This window comes from Pantherophis guttatus, chromosome 1 (genome assembly GCF_059756535.1).
Source record: "Pantherophis guttatus breed Tessera chromosome 1, ASM5975653v1, whole genome shotgun sequence".
In the NCBI taxonomy this organism is placed as follows: Eukaryota; Metazoa; Chordata; class Lepidosauria; order Squamata; family Colubridae; genus Pantherophis; species Pantherophis guttatus.
The window spans coordinates 222,632,538-222,652,825 of record NC_142063.1 but is presented as its reverse complement, the minus strand read 5'-3'; the positions used below and the strand labels follow the sequence as shown (position 1 = coordinate 222,652,825).

Below are 20,288 nucleotides of genomic sequence, written 5' to 3'. Positions count from 1 at the left end.
GTTGACCTCTTAATCTGAGACTCTCCAGTTGTTTGAGACTCAATCCCATCCATTTCTTTCTTTTCATTACCAGGTGTTGAAATGCTTGTCTTAAGTGGGGAAAAGAAGATTGTGCAATCTTGAGAGGAGTGGCGGTCAGGGAATGTTTTTTTTTAAAAAAAAATCTGAAACCTTAAAATGAAGAGAGCTAATGGTTAATTCTCTACTTAAAGTTACATCAAGTGCCTCTTATGTAGTGATAGATTTGATAGCCCACAGAATATATTTATCTTAATTTTCCTAAAAGCTTGTACTGCATTCTTTATTTTGGGGTTTCAGCCAAAAAGACCCCCTTCCCTCAGATACCTATCGTATTGTTGGAAGAGGGACAATCTTCTCACCTAATTCTGGCATTTGTTTGCAAATTTTTCAGCCTAATGATTCTTTGTCCTGTAACTTAGTTTTAATTGAGTCAGATTTCGACATGGGCTACCGAAACAGGCTAGCTTGCTATTTCATAAATATGCTTGCCTGTAGCTTGCTCAAAAACTAGTTATCTCCCTTCATAATCAACCTTCCTCTGGATCTCAGTCTCTCCAACCTGGCAAAAGCTTAGGGAATACAATAGCCTTAACTCATGTTTGCTCAGATTGTTCAGGGATCTCTGTAGCAATGTGAGGATTAAACATTTCCCTTGTGAGTTTTGATGCACCTGAGCTACAGTTTAATCAGCATAAAATTACAGTGTCTTTTGCTTTAGTCACAGCTTCGGTTTTATACCTATAATCAGGTAGCTACTTCAAACGTGCCCAAAGTGTTTGGACTACACAGTAGAGCCACCTCTCTCTTTCCTTTGAACAGCTTTCGGTGTAAGATTGAACACCTGGCTGTGAAATGCTCCTGTGTTTGGAAGCCCAGAACACTACTGAATGAGGCTGCGTGGCACAGTGCTTCTAACCTTGGCAACTTGAAGATCGGTGGACTTCAACCACTAGAATTCCCCAGTCAGTGTTGCTGACTGGGGAATTCTGGATGTTGAAGCCCACCAATCTTCAAGTTGCCAAGGTTAGAAACACTGATGTAAAAGACAATGGCTCAGAAGGAACACTGATCCACTAGGATCTTGTCCAACTAAGATTGTCTTTGAGGCAGAGAATATGCCCCAAAGTTTTATTTTACATGTATTTGTGGATCAAAGATCTGAACTATTTCTCCTCTTCCCAGATTATACGGGTCCTCTGGTGGTATTACTTCTCAAAGTTCATCGAATTTATGGATACTTTCTTCTTTATATTACGGAAAAATAACCACCAAATCACCATTCTTCATGTGTACCACCATACAACTATGTTGAATATTTGGTGGTTTGTTATGAACTGGGTGCCTTGTGGCCACTGTAAGTATTCTTGTGACTCAGGATGGGAAATTGACTGTGTGTGTATGATACTGTATATACATAATAGACATGTATGATTCTAGAAGAGTTTCATTTTAAAAGAAAAGATACCGTATTTTTCTGAGTATAAGACAAACCGGAGTGTAAGATGCAGCTTAGTTTTTGGGGAGGAAAATAGTGGGGAAAATCTGCCTACTAGGTATTTATCTGGATAGCGTCCTTAGTCTGGTCAGCTTCAGCACATTAGTTTGCTTGTTTTTTTTTATCCCTTGCTTGGGGATAAAAAACAGCTTCTAAATCACAACTGATCTTTGGAGAGAGAAAATGAGAAAAGCAGGCAAACCACGGAGATCGCTTCACTTGCTAGTGCCTCGTTAGGGCTGAAAAAAGCTTCGAAAAAGCTACATTTGGAGTATAAGATGCACCCAAATTTTCAGCCTCTTTTAGGAGGGAAAAAAGTATGTCTTAATACTCCAAAAAATATGGTAATATGTGTACAGGTAGTCCTCAACCTATGACCAGAATTGAGGCCAAAATGTCCATTGCTAAGCTATGAATTTTGCCTCATTTTACCTCCTTTCTTGCCAGAGTTGTTTAGTGAATCACTGCAGCTATTAAGTTAGTAACATGGTTAAGTGAATCTGGCTTTCTCCGAAGGAAGGGAAGGCAGTCAGACTGGGGAAGGACTTTGCTTGTCAGAAGGTCGGAAAAGGTAATGACATGAGTCCAGGACACCGCAACCACCATAAATACATGCCAGTTGTCCAGCGTCCAAATTTTGTTCATGTAACCATGGGGATGCTGCAATGGTCATAAGTGTAAAAAAAAAAAAAAGCAGTCATAAAGTCACTTTTTTCAGTGCCATTGTAACTTCAAACGGTCACTATATGAATGGTTGTAGATCAAGGACTACCTGTATATGTATTCTGTTCACTCACTAGATTGAAAAGCTTTTACTTCTAATTGTTTATAAGGCTGATCGTGATTATTATTGAAGCCGCAGTTAATTTGGTGAAACTGTTTTTATTCTCAGTCACCAAAGGTGAGGCCAATCGATAAAGGTTAAACTCCTTCACAATAGTTAACCTTTTGTTCTTGTTTGCTACTTCTTTGTCTTACTTTGTTTAGCTTTGTATTTTGCCAGAGGTTTGTCCCCTGCCAACTTGCACTGTGCTTAGATGTTCTGAGTTACAATTGGAAGTAGGTATCCAGACTATCAAAAACAACGCCAGGCAGAAGCTATCAAAGAGCTTTTCCGTGCAGTAGCAGCTGTACCTCGATGTCACACTTAGATGACACCACACTATCGTTTAGATGTTCATGCAGTGTGGAGGCTTCCATCAGATGCATGCAGCACTCGCATGACATAACTGCATCTGTTTGCACCAGGGTAGCAAATGAGAGAGATGAGGAAATAGTCACTGTGAATTCAAAATTCACCTCTGATAGATGCATAGATGCAAAGTATGATGTAAATAGATGTGTCTTCTATCTCCATTGTTATGTAGATTGACTGCTGATTGTAATAAATGTTGATGAATTATGGTTTGTAAACAAAGTCAGTGTTCTATTATAATTTGTAGCCATTCCCTAGAAACTACAATCTTAAGTAGCTTTAGGAGAAACTTCTTATAATTAACAAGTTATAATTACAACCAGTTCATATATGACATTAAATTACCTTTCTTTAGTGGCTTCAAGATTTAATTCTATTCTAATCTTGGATTAAGTTTTAAAGGTTTGTAAAATATTAATTTTATAATTGACGTAGAGCGACTTTTAAGACAACCCCTTTCATCATTGTATTTTCCCCTGTCTCCTTACAACCTACAGCATATTTTGGTGCCACTCTTAACAGCTTTATTCATGTCCTCATGTATTCCTACTATGGACTGTCTGCTATCCCATCTATGCGTCCATATCTCTGGTGGAAGAAATACATCACTCAGGGGCAGCTGGTGAGTTGTAGTGACTGTGGTTGCTTTTTTTTTTTTTTTGAACAAATATGAGTAAGTTCGTTTTGTGATGAACCCGTTTGTATGACATCTTAACCCATATGGCCACAGATCTTATATGCTAATTAAAATTCCTGGTTTCTGATTGTAGTTAAAGCTGTTTGCCTTAACCTCAATCTTAGCTGCGGACTGTATTTGCACATTGTATTAAATCTGAATGCACCCAAATTCATTGTATGACCTGATAGTAACCTGCAAAACTCCAGGAACACTTGTCCAGGAGAGGAAAAATTCAGTAGACTGCCCTATTTGATTTTCACAGCAATTTTTAGCAGATGCAGAAGCTCCAGTCTATGCCCCACCCTTTAGTATACAAACAAAGGCATGTACAACTGAAGAGCTCCACTTGACATACAGGTAGTCCTCGACTTACGACCACAATTGAGCCCAAACTCCCTGCCGATAAGTCAGACAGCTTTTAAGCGAATTTTGGCGCATTTTACGACCTTTCCTTCGGCATTGTTAAGTGAATCCTTATACTTAAGTTAATAACATAATTGTAATGTGAATCTGGCTCCCCCAGTGACTTTCCTTGTCAGAAGGTGGCAAAAGGTAATCAGGCAACATTGCAGTCATCATAAATACATGCCAGCTGACAAGTGTTTTGATCCTGATCACGTGACCATTGGGGATGCTGCAAAGCATATAATTGTAATTGTCAAAAAATTTTCAGTGCCATTGTAACTTCGAACAGTCACTGAATGAATGGTTGTAAATCAAGGACTCCCTGTACTGCAACAAACACAGGGATCTTGATGAGGGCACTGTCAAGTGAGCCACTTTCAGTGTGTTCATTGTTTCTGGCCTCTTGGAGGAATTACGACCAACCAACTTGTTGCTATGCTAATCTCACTCCTGAAGGCAGTCGCTTAGCTCCTTTCCATTTCCTGTAACAATTTCGAAACGATACCTTGAGACTCATGACAAAATATCTTTAAGCACTGCTTATTTGCACAACAGTCACTTTTATTTTTTCGGTAACCTCCCTTCGTGTTTTACACACTAGCTCTTCAGTTTGGTTGAATATCAGAAGTATCTGTCTCCCAGTTAGCCTGAACTTTTTGGAATGGAGTGCCATTTTCCTTATGGAATGACTGGAAGTTGTGGTGCAGATTTTAAGAAGAGCATAGGAAGTGATTGATTGATTGATTGATTGATTGATTGATTGATTGATTGATTCCTGCTCTGCTTGGCTACCACAACAGTGTTGTTTCCTTAAATAACCATTTTCTCCTCTTACCCAACAGATTCAATTTGTTCTGACAATCATCCAGACAAGCTGTGGGGTCGTTTGGCCTTGTCGGTTCCCTATGGGATGGTTATACTTCCAAATTGGTTATATGATCTCCTTGATTATCCTTTTCACAAATTTCTATGTCCAGGTAAGTTAAGTCAGGTATTTTCCAGAAGAATGGGTGTGGGATGTTCATCACCAGTCTGTTTTTTCAATTTGTGGACAGTTGGATTTTAATGTGGGAGAGAATTTCATTCTATCAGGACTGCATTTATCTATAGATCTTTAAGCCAAATACGTCTTCTCCCAGTTTCAGGATCATTCTGGAAAACAACACAGTTGCTTTAAGAATTTATAGGCAGGTCTACTTTTGTGCCCCCATAGACTCAAACTTTTTGGCCTTCAAAACTGAAACATTGCAGTCCTAGTAGGCATCTGAAAAGGTAGTATAGAACAGAGCTCCCCAACCTTTCCAGCTTTGTGGACTGGCGGGGGTTGTGTGTGTGAAGAACGGATGGTTTCGCACAAGCGGTCGGCAAGCACATGTGAGCGTAGCTCCATTTGCACAAGGGGTGGGCACCATGCAAATGCATGTGTGCTCGTCGGCTGCTCACACAAGTAGGAATGCGCATGTGCTCTCACTCACTCCTTCTGGTTCCAAATGGCTCATGACCTGGGAGTTGGGGACCCCTGCTATAGAATTACCTAAATTTTGTTCTAAAAGGTATGTCAAACTCAATTTCATTGAGGGCCGCATCAGGATTGTGTTTGACTTCAGGGGCCCAGGGTGGGCGTGGCCAGCTCAACATCACTCGTGTCGGGGCGCCCGTGGTGGCCCAAGCGCTCTGCCAGCAAAAACTGGCTGCCAAGCTCCATTTTTGGCTGCGACGGCCTCCTGCAACCCTCTTCCAGTGAAATAGGAGCTCGGGAGGGCCTCCCAAGCTCTGTTTTTGCTGGCAGAGGCACCATGGGCCTGTCCTTTGCTGTTTCCAGGGCAGCCCCGCGGGCTGGATCCGGCCCCTGTGCCTTGAGTTTAACACCCCTGTTCTAAAAGATTATACAGTGAGCTAAATAAATTTGTCTCTTCTCTTCCCCCCCCCCCCAGTTGTTAGTTTGGTGGGGATCTTAAGTTGTTTTCAACTCGTCCTGGTTCTGTGTCCCAAATTTAGGAGGATGAGATAACATATTGAATATAGTGAGGAGCACCTTTGGATCTCCCCGAAATTAGGAGAGTTGCATGAGCATCCCCCTACCCATAGGCTGTATGAAGAGAAAGTTCTGATCACTTTTTACAATAAGCTATAGTTTATTTTTCATTGTTGCAAGAGACACTGTGGTTTGAGCAAACTTTAATTCTGATCACAAATCAGACTCCGCCCCTTAAGGCAGTCTGAGTAGAGGAAGGTATTTATGTATTTTTTTTTAAAAAAAAACTGATCTCCCCCCCCCCCTTCTCTTTGGTACTGTGGCAAAAGCTATTATTGACCTGTCTTTCTGTGTGTTTGTGTTGTTGTTTTTTAAAGACTTACAACAAAAAAGCAGCCTCCAGAAGGAAAGAATATCAGAATGGGTCTGCAGCTGCTATGAACGGGCACACAAATAGCTTTTCTTCTTTTGGGAACAATGTGAAGCAAATAAAACAAAGGAAGGATTGAAGACCAAACTGAAAAACTATTCTGATATCCCAGGCAACAACAACAAAATATGATTGTAAGCACAATATGTGTTGTGCACTGATAACTCTTGACAGCTACTGTAACTATTCCTGCCTAGAATAGTGTCGATTTATGTAGGATTTAACCAGTGCAAAACATCCTAGAAACTATCCATAAGCTAAAGTTGATGACGTTGATAATCCTGGATGATCATAGACTGAAGCATAAAATGTGGAAGGAAGTATTATTGTAGTATGACAGACACTGCTGTTGCCTTACTAGTTGATATAATAGGTGCTGAATTAGGATTCACGATTCCAAAACTGTAATTCAGACTCATATTTTTAACTGTAGATAGTGCATGTTACTGTAATTTGTATGACAAAATTCAGTTTGTTTGTTTTTTTCCAGTAGTTTAAAACACACATGCCTTAAATCAAAATAAAAGCAGGGCCTAAAATCTAATTACCAGTTTGGAAATGTATGGAACTGTTTCATTCTAAGAGGGCAGCTTCTCAAATGGCATTTTATGCCCTGGTACGGATACCAAATGTTGCAGAAGCACAGGGTCATTAATGAAAAGTTCACATACATGTATACATGTGGGTCTCCCCGCGTGTTCAAGCGAATAGCCTCATTTCCTGTGGAGGGATTATATTTCCAAATCGGCGATAGGATCTCCTTAATTGACCCTTTTCATAAATGGCTATCTTCAGGTCTAGAAAATAAAAATGTCTATCTACCATACAAGTGGTAACTCAGAAAGGTAGGGCAATCCCCTGTAAATCCTTCACACACGCAGTATGCTGTGCATCTCCTTCAGCCCAGGTGCAACGTTGTTTAATTCCTTTCACAAATCAAAAGAGATGCCGTGGGCTGTCTAGGACGTGTGAAAGCGGACATGCTCAAAGGCGCTCACCCTTCTATATATGCTCTGTTTGAAATGACACCAGTGCTAAAAAAAAAAATACGGCCATTTAGTTTGGTCAGGACTTGTTCTTTTTCTTGTAACAATTCTGCAGCAGTTCACCTTTTAAAAGTAATTTTTTTTCCCTCTCCATTAACTTCTAATAAGTCATGGAAACTGCGTGTTTGCTTTGGCAGTGTCTAGAATGGGATGCTGACTCTCTCTAAGCATTGCAGGATGCTTAGGGAGGCTAGCCTGCTACCTTTCTCCCACCAAACGTTCCCAGTGTTGCATCCTGAAAATTGTTGCTCTTTCTTTTCAAAACGACTGGCGACATCTGAGATGAAACCAGCTGCCTCGTTCCCCTTGAGGAAGGCCCAGCGGGTTCTTTTCCCATTTCATCGCCGAGTCTTTCCCTCGCTTGAAAAAAAACCATAGACTGAGTCTTCAGGTTGGACCGTGATGAGCCAAGGAAAGGGATCGTGATTAAATTGTGAAGCAGATCTCTGAAAATGGCAGATGTTGAGCAACAGATTCTCATGAACCTACAGCATTGTTTCAACCACACTTCAAATCTGTTTCTGGGCAAATCTAGCCCTTGCCCTGTTTTTCCTAGTTTTTGCCAATTGGTTGTAATTGCAATTTTAAGAAACCTTTGGGATGAACCCTGGCTTCCCTCTCCCCTCCTTCCTCTGCAGTATTGAAGCCAGAGTTTACTTGAGAATGAATAGTGTGGAGAAGAGAAGGCTACATCTGTTAAGGGAAACTTTTCTGCAAAATAGGGGATCTGTCCCAGTGCAAATAGGAAACCTTCCATTCATAAAAGCAACTCCTGGATCCAACTCATTGACTTTAGAAATGTGCCTCTAGTAAATGTTTTCCAGTTTTTGCCTTTTCAGAGTGTTGCGTTAGCTCATATCAGACTATAGTTATATGACAAATTCTTGGAACAAAATGAGGTTTGTTTCCTTTCGTCCATTTCTTCTCTGGTTCCTTGTGTCGTCGGGCATTTGTTTGGGAAATGCTTGTTGAAATCTCTGTTGTAACTGTTCCCTCCCACACACAAACCACACAGAGATATATACAGTGTTGGTTGATAAGCAGGTATCTGTAAAGAAATATACTGTGTAGAATGGTGGCGTTTTAATCTGTTAACATGCTAATCTGTACTTTGTATCAAGCCATTCCCGCTGTCCTTGTCTGTCCAAATTTATATATTCAGAGTTTTATGATTTTATATTTATACAGATATGAGTTTACCATGTTCTTGCTCAGCTAATGTTTGAGACTAATTATTAGTTCTCTTTATTAGCTTTGCAAATTCGATTTGTTTCTTCTTCAGTCAATCCCTCCCTTTCCCCCCCCCACCCTCTCCTGTTTCTGAATGAGACAGCACTGATTTACTTTGTGTGTGTGCCTCTAAGTGTGTCTGTGTGTGTGTGCGTGTTTAATGTTCTCAAAACTTATATGTACATGTCTTGGTTTCTAGGTATTGATTTACAAAGTTTTCACATATTTCATACAGCAGCTTTACCATTCAAACAAAATATGCTGTCTAAATATGTGTGTGCTAAAAATTTAAAAAAAAAAACTTAAGCTTGTCAGAAATACCTGCATTGTTATGTTTTGTGTTTAATCATTAAATCATTCTTGATACTTGTGTTTGTGTTTTAATATATTGACACTTTCATAGACCCAATGCAGCGTTGTAACTCATCTGTTATTTAGTACTTGTATTTTTACATGAGATATTCCTGTCTTACACACCACCAATTACCGATGAACATTTTTTTCCCTTTTTGGTAATTCCAGGAATACATAAGCCACAACTTAACTTTTGAAAGGAAAAATTAAATAGCATGCAGCAAAATTATTTTAAAAATGTCTCAATTTTAATTTTTTTCATGTGTTTTTCCCATGCTCCCCTGTTTGTTTGCACAGAGAAGAACGTTCCCACTGGCATTCATAAAAACATTCCAATTATGACATGCAGGCAGAGGAAAAGCATTGAAAAGGCCTCGTGCCTCCTTGTCCTGGTTTGAAGTAGTGATTCTGCACTGGGGGTTGTCATCTGAGTCAGAAACTGGGTCAAGTACAAAGCCAAAGAGATTTGTAAACTGCAGCTAACAGGGGGATCTCTATTGATATCCAGACCTCAAGCAAAAGTTAGGAGTCTTATTTAGCGCCCCCCCTCTCTCTCCCTCTCCCTCCCTCTCCCTCCCTCCCTCTCCCTCTCCCTCCCTCCCTCCCGATTCATATTTAAAAGACAAGCTATTTTATAATGCCAAAAAACTCACTGAACAGTTTTAACCATTCAATACAATGACAGATAATTGCCTACACTATATTTAACTGATGTTTTACTAAAGTATTTTAATAAAAATGTAAAAAACAAAAAACTCACATTGTTTTTTACCCTTTAAGCTGCAATTCCATATCCACTTAACTTGGAGAAGGTCCGACAGCACTTGGTCAGGTTTACATCTGAGTAGGCACTGAGAGAGGCTGTGTTCCTGGGCAGAGGGGGACCTTGTTCAATGGAGATGCATACTTTAAAATAATTACTGTTTCCTTCCATTGAAATTGTTTCTAAACTGATAGAAGGGGGATATTTGTAGCTCAAGAGTCGAACTGGAGGATCCTCTGTGCTCTCAGCTTGGTTGTTTTCTTGTAGCTATTTAATTACCAAATAAAGTAACATCATCAGTATTAGTGCTGGCAGGGCAAGCTACTGTATATAAACAGGCAGTAAACCCGCGCTCGCTGATACTGATGATGCTATCTAATTTGGTAATGGCACACCTGCAAGAAAACCATCAAGCTCAGAGAATATCAAGGACCCCATTGTTCCTAAACTGCTCAGGAATTCCATTTACAGACGTGGAGAGGCTCTTCCTTTGTAGTCTTAAAAGAAGTCCTTCCCAAGCTGACCTCATGCCCCAGGTGACATCTTCCCTAGAGGACAGAAACCCTTCCCCTTGGTTTAGCTAGCGATGGCAGAAGAATCCTTCGCGCCTTTAGAGCGTTCTTTTCCCCTTCCAGATATTCCTTTGCTTTGCCTGGTCAATTGAGAGAAAATACAAGTGTTCCTGTTCACTTCCTTGCCAGATTGCAAATTCATCATTGCCACTTTCTTTCATTCTATGGCAATTGGATCTGTAGAGTGAAACAGCATTTATATCATTTCAAGTCTATTTCTGAAAACCTGCTGGGTCATTACTCATATCATGGATAAGGTATGTACCAATTAATGTTCCTGCACAATACTGCAAGGGGTGGATTAATTTATGATGAGGCATCTTACGATATTGGGAAGGAGGCAGGACGGTTTCTAACAAAGTGAGCGCGACAACGGATAATTGCCACCTGATCAGCTGATGTTTTGCTAAAGTATGTTAAATAAAAATTTAAACTTTCCTGTTGAAGCAATGGATGAGAAATTAATAACACTGATGTGATCAACCCTGACCAAAATTCCAGGATTAGATGGCAGCAAAGATTTTACAGAGGCTTTTACCTTCTTTGCTGTCATTTGGAGATCTGGAATATGGCAGAATCTCCTTTTTCCTTGTTCCCTTTATGTACTTGTGGATGAATCCACAGACGTTGTGTGTGATTACACAAAGGATAGATGCTTTGCATATCTTTCGGAGATTAAATGCATTTTCACAAAGGTAAACAGCAATTTGCATTAAATTTGCATACATTACATTTGATGTTTGTGTCATTAGCCATCTCGTGCCAGTTTTCTCCAACATGTTATGTGAACTGCTGCTTACTGTTGAAGGACAATGTCAAGGTCCCTGTTCTAGCTAAGGGTCTTTAATCAAATTTCAATGGGGGTTTGAAGATGTGGCATCCTTTCAAAGAACACGCCTTCTAACAGGACTGTCGTCTCCATAAAATAGCAGGCACACCAGGGATCATATTTGCATGTTCCCAATAGATAACTGGGTTTTCTTAGTTCCTACATTACGCTGGCGTTAAAACACACAACTGGAAGGTTGAATGAATTTGAGCTGATCATTCATGTTGTGGCAATGACAATAGTTTCTGTTATTAGAAGGTCACTAATTTCACCTTATGGAAAGGTTTCATTTCTGAGGAGGAAATGAAGTCCGGAACATAGGCCCACAAAGATAATGCTGTTCAAGATGAGTATACTTGGTGAGGAACCATAATTGATAGCTTTAAATCCGTGGCCATTTTCCTGCTGGGCACATTTCAATCAGCATACTCCAGATGCACAGCTGTTGTTTATTGATACAAGACGCATTAGTCTATTGTTAAAGCTTTTAGGAGAGTTTCAGTGGGGTGGAGGAGGCCACTGTGGTATTCAGCACTATTGTATTCCATCAAATGGATTCATGAGCAATCTTGATTGATGTTTTTTGTTTTTTTGTTTTAAAGCGTGCCCATTAGAAATGCCTCTGGACAAAAAGCAGTGGAGACCATGAGTTCCGGTCCCTCCTTAGCCATGAAAGCCAGCTAGGGGAACTTGGACTAATCACTTTCTCTTAGCCCAACTTACCTCACAGGTTTGTTGTCAGCAAAATAGGGAGAGGAAGAAATACTAAGTATATTTGCTGCCTTGAGTTATTTGTAAAAATAATAATAGCAGAATATATATATATATTTTTAAAAAATTAAAAATCATAACCTGCCTGATAAGGGCTGCGATTCTATGGGTCCTTGGACAAACCTAGTGAAGAGCTTTCTCGTCAGGCTTCAAAAACCAAGAAAGACACACAGTGATTCTTCCAATCAGGTGTCTTTATTGTTCTCCACCTATAGACAGAATCTTGCCAAACTGAAACAAACTACTATCTAGTGAAGCATGTACTCTGGGAACTATTAGGAAGGGGCTGTCTTCACCCACTTTCTGTCACACAAATTATCTGGACTGAGTTGTTTCTTGCTCCTCTGGAATGCCCACTCCCTCCCGGGAATCCAATCTGATGAAATGCCCCTTTGGGGCAAGTCCCACATCTCAAAACAGCTCCTTACTGGAGTTTCCAACTCCTTTTTTGTTGCTTTCTTTTCTCTGGTTAGCACAGGAGACCAGGACAGCAGAGTCTTGTATGTCCTTCAGCCCCATAACTACATGCTTTATTTCATATTGCTCATGGTGTGATTGCTCATCACAGTTGGTTGAGTCCAAAACTAATGGAGTATTCACCTCAGTTGAGAAGGGACATGTTCTTTCGTCTCGTGCTGGGAACAAAATTCATCTTTCCCAGCTCAGGGGCACTGATGTTCTTCCAAAGCCATCAATGTAACTGGAAATCGTCATTAAAAGGCTATTAGGCTAAAAAAAAAAACCTCTTTGCCAATTTTATGTTGCCTTTAATCTACTGGAGTGGCCATTGCTCTTGCAGAAAAAAACCACATGCATAAAGAGTTTTATTCCAAGTGTCAGGTTTTACGGATTGTCTGACAAAAGCATCGCTTTAGTGTGTTTTCCATCCTTCAGTAATCAATCCACTAATCCAACTCTCTGTTATTTCTATCTCTGTAATGCCAACTTTTTAAGGTACCTCAAAAGTAATGAAATGAATTTTGTAACTCTAGTACTATCAGGTGTGGATTGCAAAGTTCCTATAGTTCCTGTAACTAGTCAGGATTGGAAAGAGCCCCAGTGCCATCTAATGGCTACAAGGATTTGTGCAAACATGAAAAATGATAGGTTCCAAATTCAGATTTTAAAAATAATCTTTGTTGAATAGTCATTGGTAATATTCCTATTGCACCAAATGCTGAAAGCGCACTTGACAAAAATGTGATGCTTCCCATATTGTAGCAACAATTTTAACAGTTGATTGAAGAATTTTTTTAATGTCTTATTCACTTGATCTGGCATCAATAACAGATATTTAATAAGATTCTTTTCTGTAACAATGGAGATTAACCAGGAGAAACCTAAATGAATTCCTAGAAATAATGCTGCCATTTTCTATGAAAAGGAAGAGATTTGGAGCATGTGGTACATACATGAGTTTCTGCCTCAGTTTCATGGATTTTCCCAGTCCTCCTGCAGAGTTGCTTAAGATTAGAAAAATATAGAAAGTATACATTCATTAATGAAAATAAATTGTTGGTATTTGTAATGTAGACAGATATGTAACAATTATTTTCTCAAGACTGATTAAAAAGCATAGAATCACTTTATCATCTCTGAACATTATCTTCTTTCTCACAAGGAGAAAAATTACACAGATTTCTGGAAATGATTATACAAGGGACACATTGTTCAAGGGTTACACCAGAGTTGCAAATGGAGAATGAAAGAAAAATTGAAAAATGAAAGCATTCCTTTCTCTTCTGCTGAATGCAAAAACCCACTTAGGGTTAGGGTTAGGTCCCCATGAACCAGGGGTGAAATCCAGCAGGTTCTGACAGGTTCAAGGAGAACCGGTACTGGAAATTTTGAGCAGTTCGGAGAACCGGTAGCAGAAATTTTGAATAGTTCAGAGAATCGGCAAATATCACCTCTGGTGGCCCCAGTGGGGTGGGAATGGAGATTTTGCAGTATTCTTCTTTGCCATGCCCTCCAAGCCATGCCCACCAAGCCACACCATGCCCATCAAGCCACACCCACAGAACCAGTAGTAAAAAAATTTGGATTTCACCACTGCCATGAACTCAGAGAGCAAAATGGATGCCGCCAATGAATTCGCAGTGCATTGGTATGCTTAGGAGGGGGCTGAGTTTTTCAGCCGACCTTTTCTACCTGTCCATGTTAAATACATGAAAAAATCCTATTGGAGGATAAACAGATTTAGGATTAGGGTTACACCCCCATAAACTCAGGGAGCAAAATGGATGTCGCCGATGAATTTGAAGCGCATCAATATGCTTAGGAGGGAGGATGAGTGTTTCAGAGTACTTTTTCTACCTCTCCATGTTAAATACATGGGAAAATCCCATTGGAGCAAGAGTGTCAAACTCAATTTGAGGGACGCATCAGGATTGAGGTTGCCCTTGGGGGATGGGGGAGCATGGCCTGGATGACCGTGGCCAACTGGGTGGGCATGGCCAGGTTGGGTGTGGCCAGATCAATGACATTCACATCGGGGGTGGGGCCAGGGTGAGGGCTGGGGCCAGATACACTGGAAGAGCCTCGCCAACATTCTCAAGCCACGTGGAGAGGCCCTAGATGGCAGAGTGGACTGTCCGGGGTGCCGGGACCCCATAGCCCGGTCCTGTTTCCCTTAAGAAATACCCGGATGCGTTTGCCTCCTCCTCGAGGCTGTTGCTGCTGTGCTCACTCTCCTTGCTCGGGCAATAGTGAAAACTGACAGAATCAAGATGACCTATGAAATAATATCAAAAAACTGAATGAAACTATCACTATAAATACCTGGACATCCTTCAAGATGACAATATCAAGCACAAAGAAATAAAATAAAGTTAGAAATGATACATCAAGAAAGTGAAGATCTTAAATTGAAACTCAGTGGACATATAGCATCAAGGCAATCAACACCTGGCCAATTCCAGTCACTAGGTACCCCACTAGAATAGTTGAACAGTTCGAGCAGAACCAATGGCTTTGGATAGGAAGACCAGAAAAATAAAGAGAATGAATCTTGCACTTCATCCATGCAGTGAAGTTGGCAGACTCTTCCTACCAAGGAAAATGAGTAGGCATGAAATGAGCAAGTACATCAGATGGTTGAAAAGGAAAAAGAGGCATTGGAAGAATATCTGAAAGACAATGAAAAATAGGCACTTCAACTGGTATACCAGAAAGGCATACTGAGTACTTGACAGTCCAAACTGGCCAACAAGAAAGATCAAGAGAAATTAGGCATGCAAAGACAAAACATCTGTTACTGTTACATCCATTTTTTTCTACGAGTTCTCTCCAATGGGATTTTTCCATGTATTTTACCTGCAAAGGTAGAAAAGCCTGACTGAAAAAGTCAGTGACCTCCTAAGCATACTGATGCTCAGCGAATTCATTTGCGACATCCATTTTCCGCTAGGACTTCATGGGGACCTAACCCTAACCCTAAGTGGGTTTACCCAGCAATGGCATTTTTCCATGTATTTTACCTGGAAAGGTAAAGATCCCTGACTGAAAAAGTCCACGCCCTCCTAAGCATGTGAATTCATTTGCAACATCCATTTTGCTCTATAGGTTCATGGGGACGTAACCCTAACTCTAAGTGTGTTTACTCTCCAATGGGATTTTTCTGTGTATTTTATCTGGAAAGCTGGAAAAGGCTGACTGAAAAAGACAGCACCCTGCTTATCTTACCGATGCACTGCTAATTCCATCATTACATCCATTTTGTTCTACAAACTCATGAGTACCTGACCCTAATCCTAAATGGGTTTATCCTCCAATGGGATTATTCAATTTACTTTACCTATGCGCTGCGAATTAAGTCCACCTTTTCTAACTTTCCTGGTAAATTGTGCAGTTGCTGAGTGAAACTGGCTTCCCCCATTAACTTTGCTTGTTGGGAACCAGCTTCAAAGGTTAGAAATGATGATCAGATGACCCTGGGACAGTGCAACCCTCATAAATAACATGCCAGTTTCCAAGTGCCCAACTTTTGATCACGCGACTATGAGGTTGTTGTAATGGTCATAAGTGTGAAAAACAGTCATAACGTCATTTTCCATGCCATTATAACTTTGAACAGTCACTGAATGAATAGCAATAGCACTTAGACTTATATACCGCTTCACAGTGCTTTACAGTGCTCTCTAAGCGATTTACAGAGTCAGCATATTGCCTCCAACAATCTGGGTCCTCGTTTTACCCACCTCGGAAGGGTGGAAGACTGAGTCAGTTTTGAGCCTGGTGAGATTCAAACTGCCAAATTGCAGGCAGCTGGCAGTCAGCAGAAGTAGCCTGCAATACTGCATTCTAACCACTGCGCCACCACAGCTCTTGAATGGTTGTAAGTCGAGGACTACCTGTATGTCATTCTCATTACTTGCATCTGCATTGGGCTCTCAAATCAGTATCTGAAAAAAACTTTCATAGAAGGCTATAAACATAGCTTCAAACGTATCTGTGAAGCCAGAAGATATTTGAGCCTACAGTGCAAGAGCAACCTAAGACAGTGTTGTGTTTTCATGCTCTCCAGAACATTCCCCCCCCCCCCCGCTATTGCTCACCCAGTGGGATCTTTTAAACATCTCTTTTTCTTTCTTTATTTGGAAATCCCCTTTATTTTCAGAAGTGATTTGTCATTTGGCGTAGATGCAAATCTGAATCCTAGTGGTTGCAGGGCTTTAACTGAGTTGTGCTTTGGCGGCTGGCTATAGAGTTTCATGCCAATTCCAAGAGTCCGTTGTGGATCATATCCTTGGGGAAGCAGTTCCAACCCTGACATCAAACCACTTGCTGCTTGATTGCCATCTGCCTCCCCTTCTCCGATGGTGCTGGCAAGGGAAAGTGGGCCTCAAAGCACTTTCAGGAGACTAAAGGCCAAGAGCAAAACGAATTTTAGGGCACGTGTTGTCAGCTGGATCTCCAGCATGGGATTCAACTTTGTTGCATGCTTGCTATCGGCTGCCATAGTAAAGAGGGGGGGCATGGCATCACGGAAGTGAGCTGGTAAGGTGAAGTCCCATGTGAATTGAAAGGGAGCTTTGCTCTCAATAATTATTACGCTGCTGAGTGGAGTTGTTTACTCCCTGTCAAGGCCAACTGTCCTAGGACACCAGAAGATGAGCTTCACACAACATCTTACTGGACATTGATTGGACCCTCAGCACTGGACCCTGGGGGGAGGGATTTGGGGAAACTTTTAATCTATAACTTTCGTGCGTTTTGAATCAGATCTTGCCTTGCTTTCGCTGCTATCATTTCAAACTCAGTAAAAAGTACCTCTTCTCTATCTCAATGGAGTTAGGGGTTTTCTTTCTTGGGTTTTGAATGGAGGCAGGCCTGACAGGTGTGTTTAGAGGTAAATTTAATGGAGTTTAGATGCCTGAACAATTGGAAAAGCCTTCCAATTGACCTTCGATTCCATGAGATTGATTGACAGAGAACGATGAGAGTCTAAAGGTAAAAAGAAAAAGTTAACCCAGCCAATTTTCCATCTCTTTTTGCCTCTTCAGCAGGGAGTCCAGCATCTTTTTGATAGGCTCTGTGAGGTAAAAATTCTGCAACCTCCTGCTGCATACAAATGCACAGACATATGGCCTACTTTCGTAGACTTCCTAATTAAGTGCAGCAAGATTTTGCTCCTCGTGAAAAAGTTTTATTCTCCAACTATTCTCTTTTATTTCTCTGTCTCTACCGCATCCTTTTCTAATTTAAATACATTGTTCTGGTTTTCACAGGTTTCTGCCTGTAAAAATCAAAGCAGTGTGCTCCTGTATGGACTCTTAAGTATACTCAGAATGAAGCAAAGATTGATTTTGAAAGCAATGGTGAGGGAAGGTTGATAAGTGGAGCTCCAAATCTGTTTGTCCTCATTCTTTTGGAAGATAGGAGAACTCATTTATTAAGGCAGAATCCGAATATTATGCTTTGTTTTTGTTTTGTTTTTCAGACAAAGGAATCAATGCAGAAAACAAAAGGCATTTGGCTGAGGAAAAGAAAATGTTAGACCTCACTTGATCCAGAAATACACTGAGATTTGTCACTTGTTTTATTTGGCAAATCTTTATTTAGCTAGAAGAGAAAGAAATGTTAGCCTCAGTCCGTCTGTGCTTTAGAAACCTTGCAACAACAACAGCAGCAGCATACTGAAGAAAGCCTGGAAAGGAAAGCTCCCACTGGATCAGACCAAAGGCTCATCTGGTTCAGCATTAGTTTCCCACAGAGACCATCTTATGGCTGTGAGAAATCCACCAGCAGGAGATGAAGGCTGCAGTGCTCTCCTCCTGAAGTTCCCCATCGGCTGCTATTTAATAGCATGGTCTTATGATCACAGACTGCCTTTGGATGCCTCAGCAGAGATGTTCTGAATTCCCAAACTGTCAAGAACCTTTGAGAAGTATTCCCTGGTGAAAAAAGAAAGCATTGACCCTCTCAGAGAAATTGAGATTGAAGAGCTAGTTCTAAAATTCTACAATCCCTTAAGACAAGGGTATCACACTCACGTCATCACGGCGTCGTCACGTGACGTATCGTGACTCCCCCCCCTTCACTAAACCAGGCATGGGTATGGCCAGCACATGACACATCCAGCCTGCGGGCCGCAAGTTTGACAGCCCTGCCTTAAAAGATTCCAGGTTTATGTGTTGCTCTAAGCCAGGGGTCTCTAGGGCGTGGCTGAGGAATTCTGGGAGTCCACAAGTCTTAAACCCAATGGTGCTTTTTCAAAAGGAAACTGGACTTTGTTTTCCCTTGAAGATGTTTTGCTTCTCATCCAAGAAGCTTCAGTCACAAGTCTCAAAGTTGTGCCAACTTTGGAGAACACTGCTTCAAGCCAAAGGCAGTTTTATTGTGCTTATTAAATGCTTTGCAACCACTGAATTCATACTACACGCTGAGATAAAAATGACTGGATTCATTTCATGTTAAGCTGTGATGTTGAGGTCCTACAGCAGCCATGGTTTGCAAATGATAGTGTGTAAATCCAGCTGCTGTGGTTTATCAACCATGATGTACAAGGGAACTTGGAAGTTTTGCTTTGCTGAGACTGGTGCACAATTTAGGGGATCATCCTGGACTCACAGTTCCCGATCAAAGAACATGTGACAGCTCTGGCTGAGAGGTCCTTTGCGTAGCTATCCATCATGTGCCCATTGTGCCTTTTCCAGGACTGGGAGAGCCTTCAGAGAGTTAGTCACACACTATTCACCTCACAAATGGATTACTGAAATGTCCTCTACATAGGAGCATCTTTGAAAACCACTTGAAAGCTACAGATGATCCCTGAATGCAGCAATGCAGGCAGTGCAGATCATGGCTTGTTGTGTCCCTGTGATTCCACTCCTCTGTGAGCTAGTTACCAGTTGGCGTTGGGGTATAATTCAAGTTCACTTACAAAGCCTTTCATGGCATGGGTCTGGTTATTTGAGGGACTGCCTGTCTCCAGTTGTTTCTGCTCATCCATGCAATCAGGCAGATTGGGTGTTTTCCAAGTCCCATCAATTGATGGGATCCAGGAAATGTGTCTTCTCCATCCCAGTGCCTGCCTTCTGGAATGATATCCCTTCAGAGCTTGCCTACATAAGTTGTGAGTGCTTCATCACTGGAAGTTTTTAAGAAGAGACTGGCTGGTCACTTGTCTGAAATGGTATAGGATCTCCTGCTTGGAGATCTAGAGCTGGAAGAGACCTCCAAAGTCTTCTGATTCTGATTCAGAGATCCAGATGGATCCCACCCTGATCATATTCAGGAAGCTATACTGTTAAAGACCTGGCTCTTCTCCCAGGATCTGTGGCAAATGAAGCTTGAGCCTGCTGGATGGGTTTTCTTTGATTATAAGGTGTTGCTGGAATCATTCATGCTTCTTTTTTGTGTTTTACATGTGATACTTCTCATCGTAAGCCACCCAGAATTGTTGGGTATCTAGCAGCCTATAAAGGACAGGAAGGCAGGCAGGAAAGCAGGGGATAAAGTTTAGGAATGTGGATGGATTTGTAGCCTCTCTTGAGCTCAAGAACCTGAGATTTTAAACATGTATTCTACACATTGTTTGAAGCAATTGCTGTGAACTCATGTATTTTGTTTATTCATTAAATTTATACACAGTCCTTGACTTATGACCACAAGTGAGGCCAAAAGTTTAAGCAAGACAGTTGTTAAGCGAGTGTCCCCCATTTTACGACCTTTTTGCCATAGATGTTAGGTGAAACACTGCAGTTGTTAAGTGAGTATTGCAGTTGTTAAGTGAATCAGGTTTCCCCATTGACTTTGCTTGTCAGAAGATGGCAAAAGGAACATGACCGTGGGACACTGCAACCATCTTAAATACACGTCAGTTGCTAAGTGTTCTAATGTTGGTCACGTGACCATGAGGATGCTGCAATGATTCTAAGTGTGAAAAATTGTCATAAGTCAGTGTTGTAACTTCAAATGGTCACTAAACGAATGGTTGTAAGTCAAGTGTTATTTGTACTCATCTTTATATTCATTTCAACATAACAGGGAAGGTCCCAACAATAAAAACATAAAATGCAC

General features: G+C 41.0%; 1 protein-coding gene across 1 annotated transcript in view; it reads left to right on the top strand.

The window, feature by feature from the left end:
- Positions 1-8,842, top strand: part of ELOVL5 (ELOVL fatty acid elongase 5) — a 57,900-nt gene extending 49,058 nt beyond the window's left edge. Inside the window, exons 5-8 of the mRNA XM_034436720.3 lie at positions 1,204-1,375; positions 3,209-3,333; positions 4,638-4,772; positions 6,148-8,842. Of these exons, the coding sequence (XP_034292611.1) occupies positions 1,204-1,375; positions 3,209-3,333; positions 4,638-4,772; positions 6,148-6,279 (564 nt within the window). The 3' untranslated portion in view covers positions 6,280-8,842. The remainder of the gene's footprint in view (positions 1-1,203; positions 1,376-3,208; positions 3,334-4,637; positions 4,773-6,147) is intronic.
- The last annotated feature ends 11,446 nt before the right edge of the window (positions 8,843-20,288 follow it).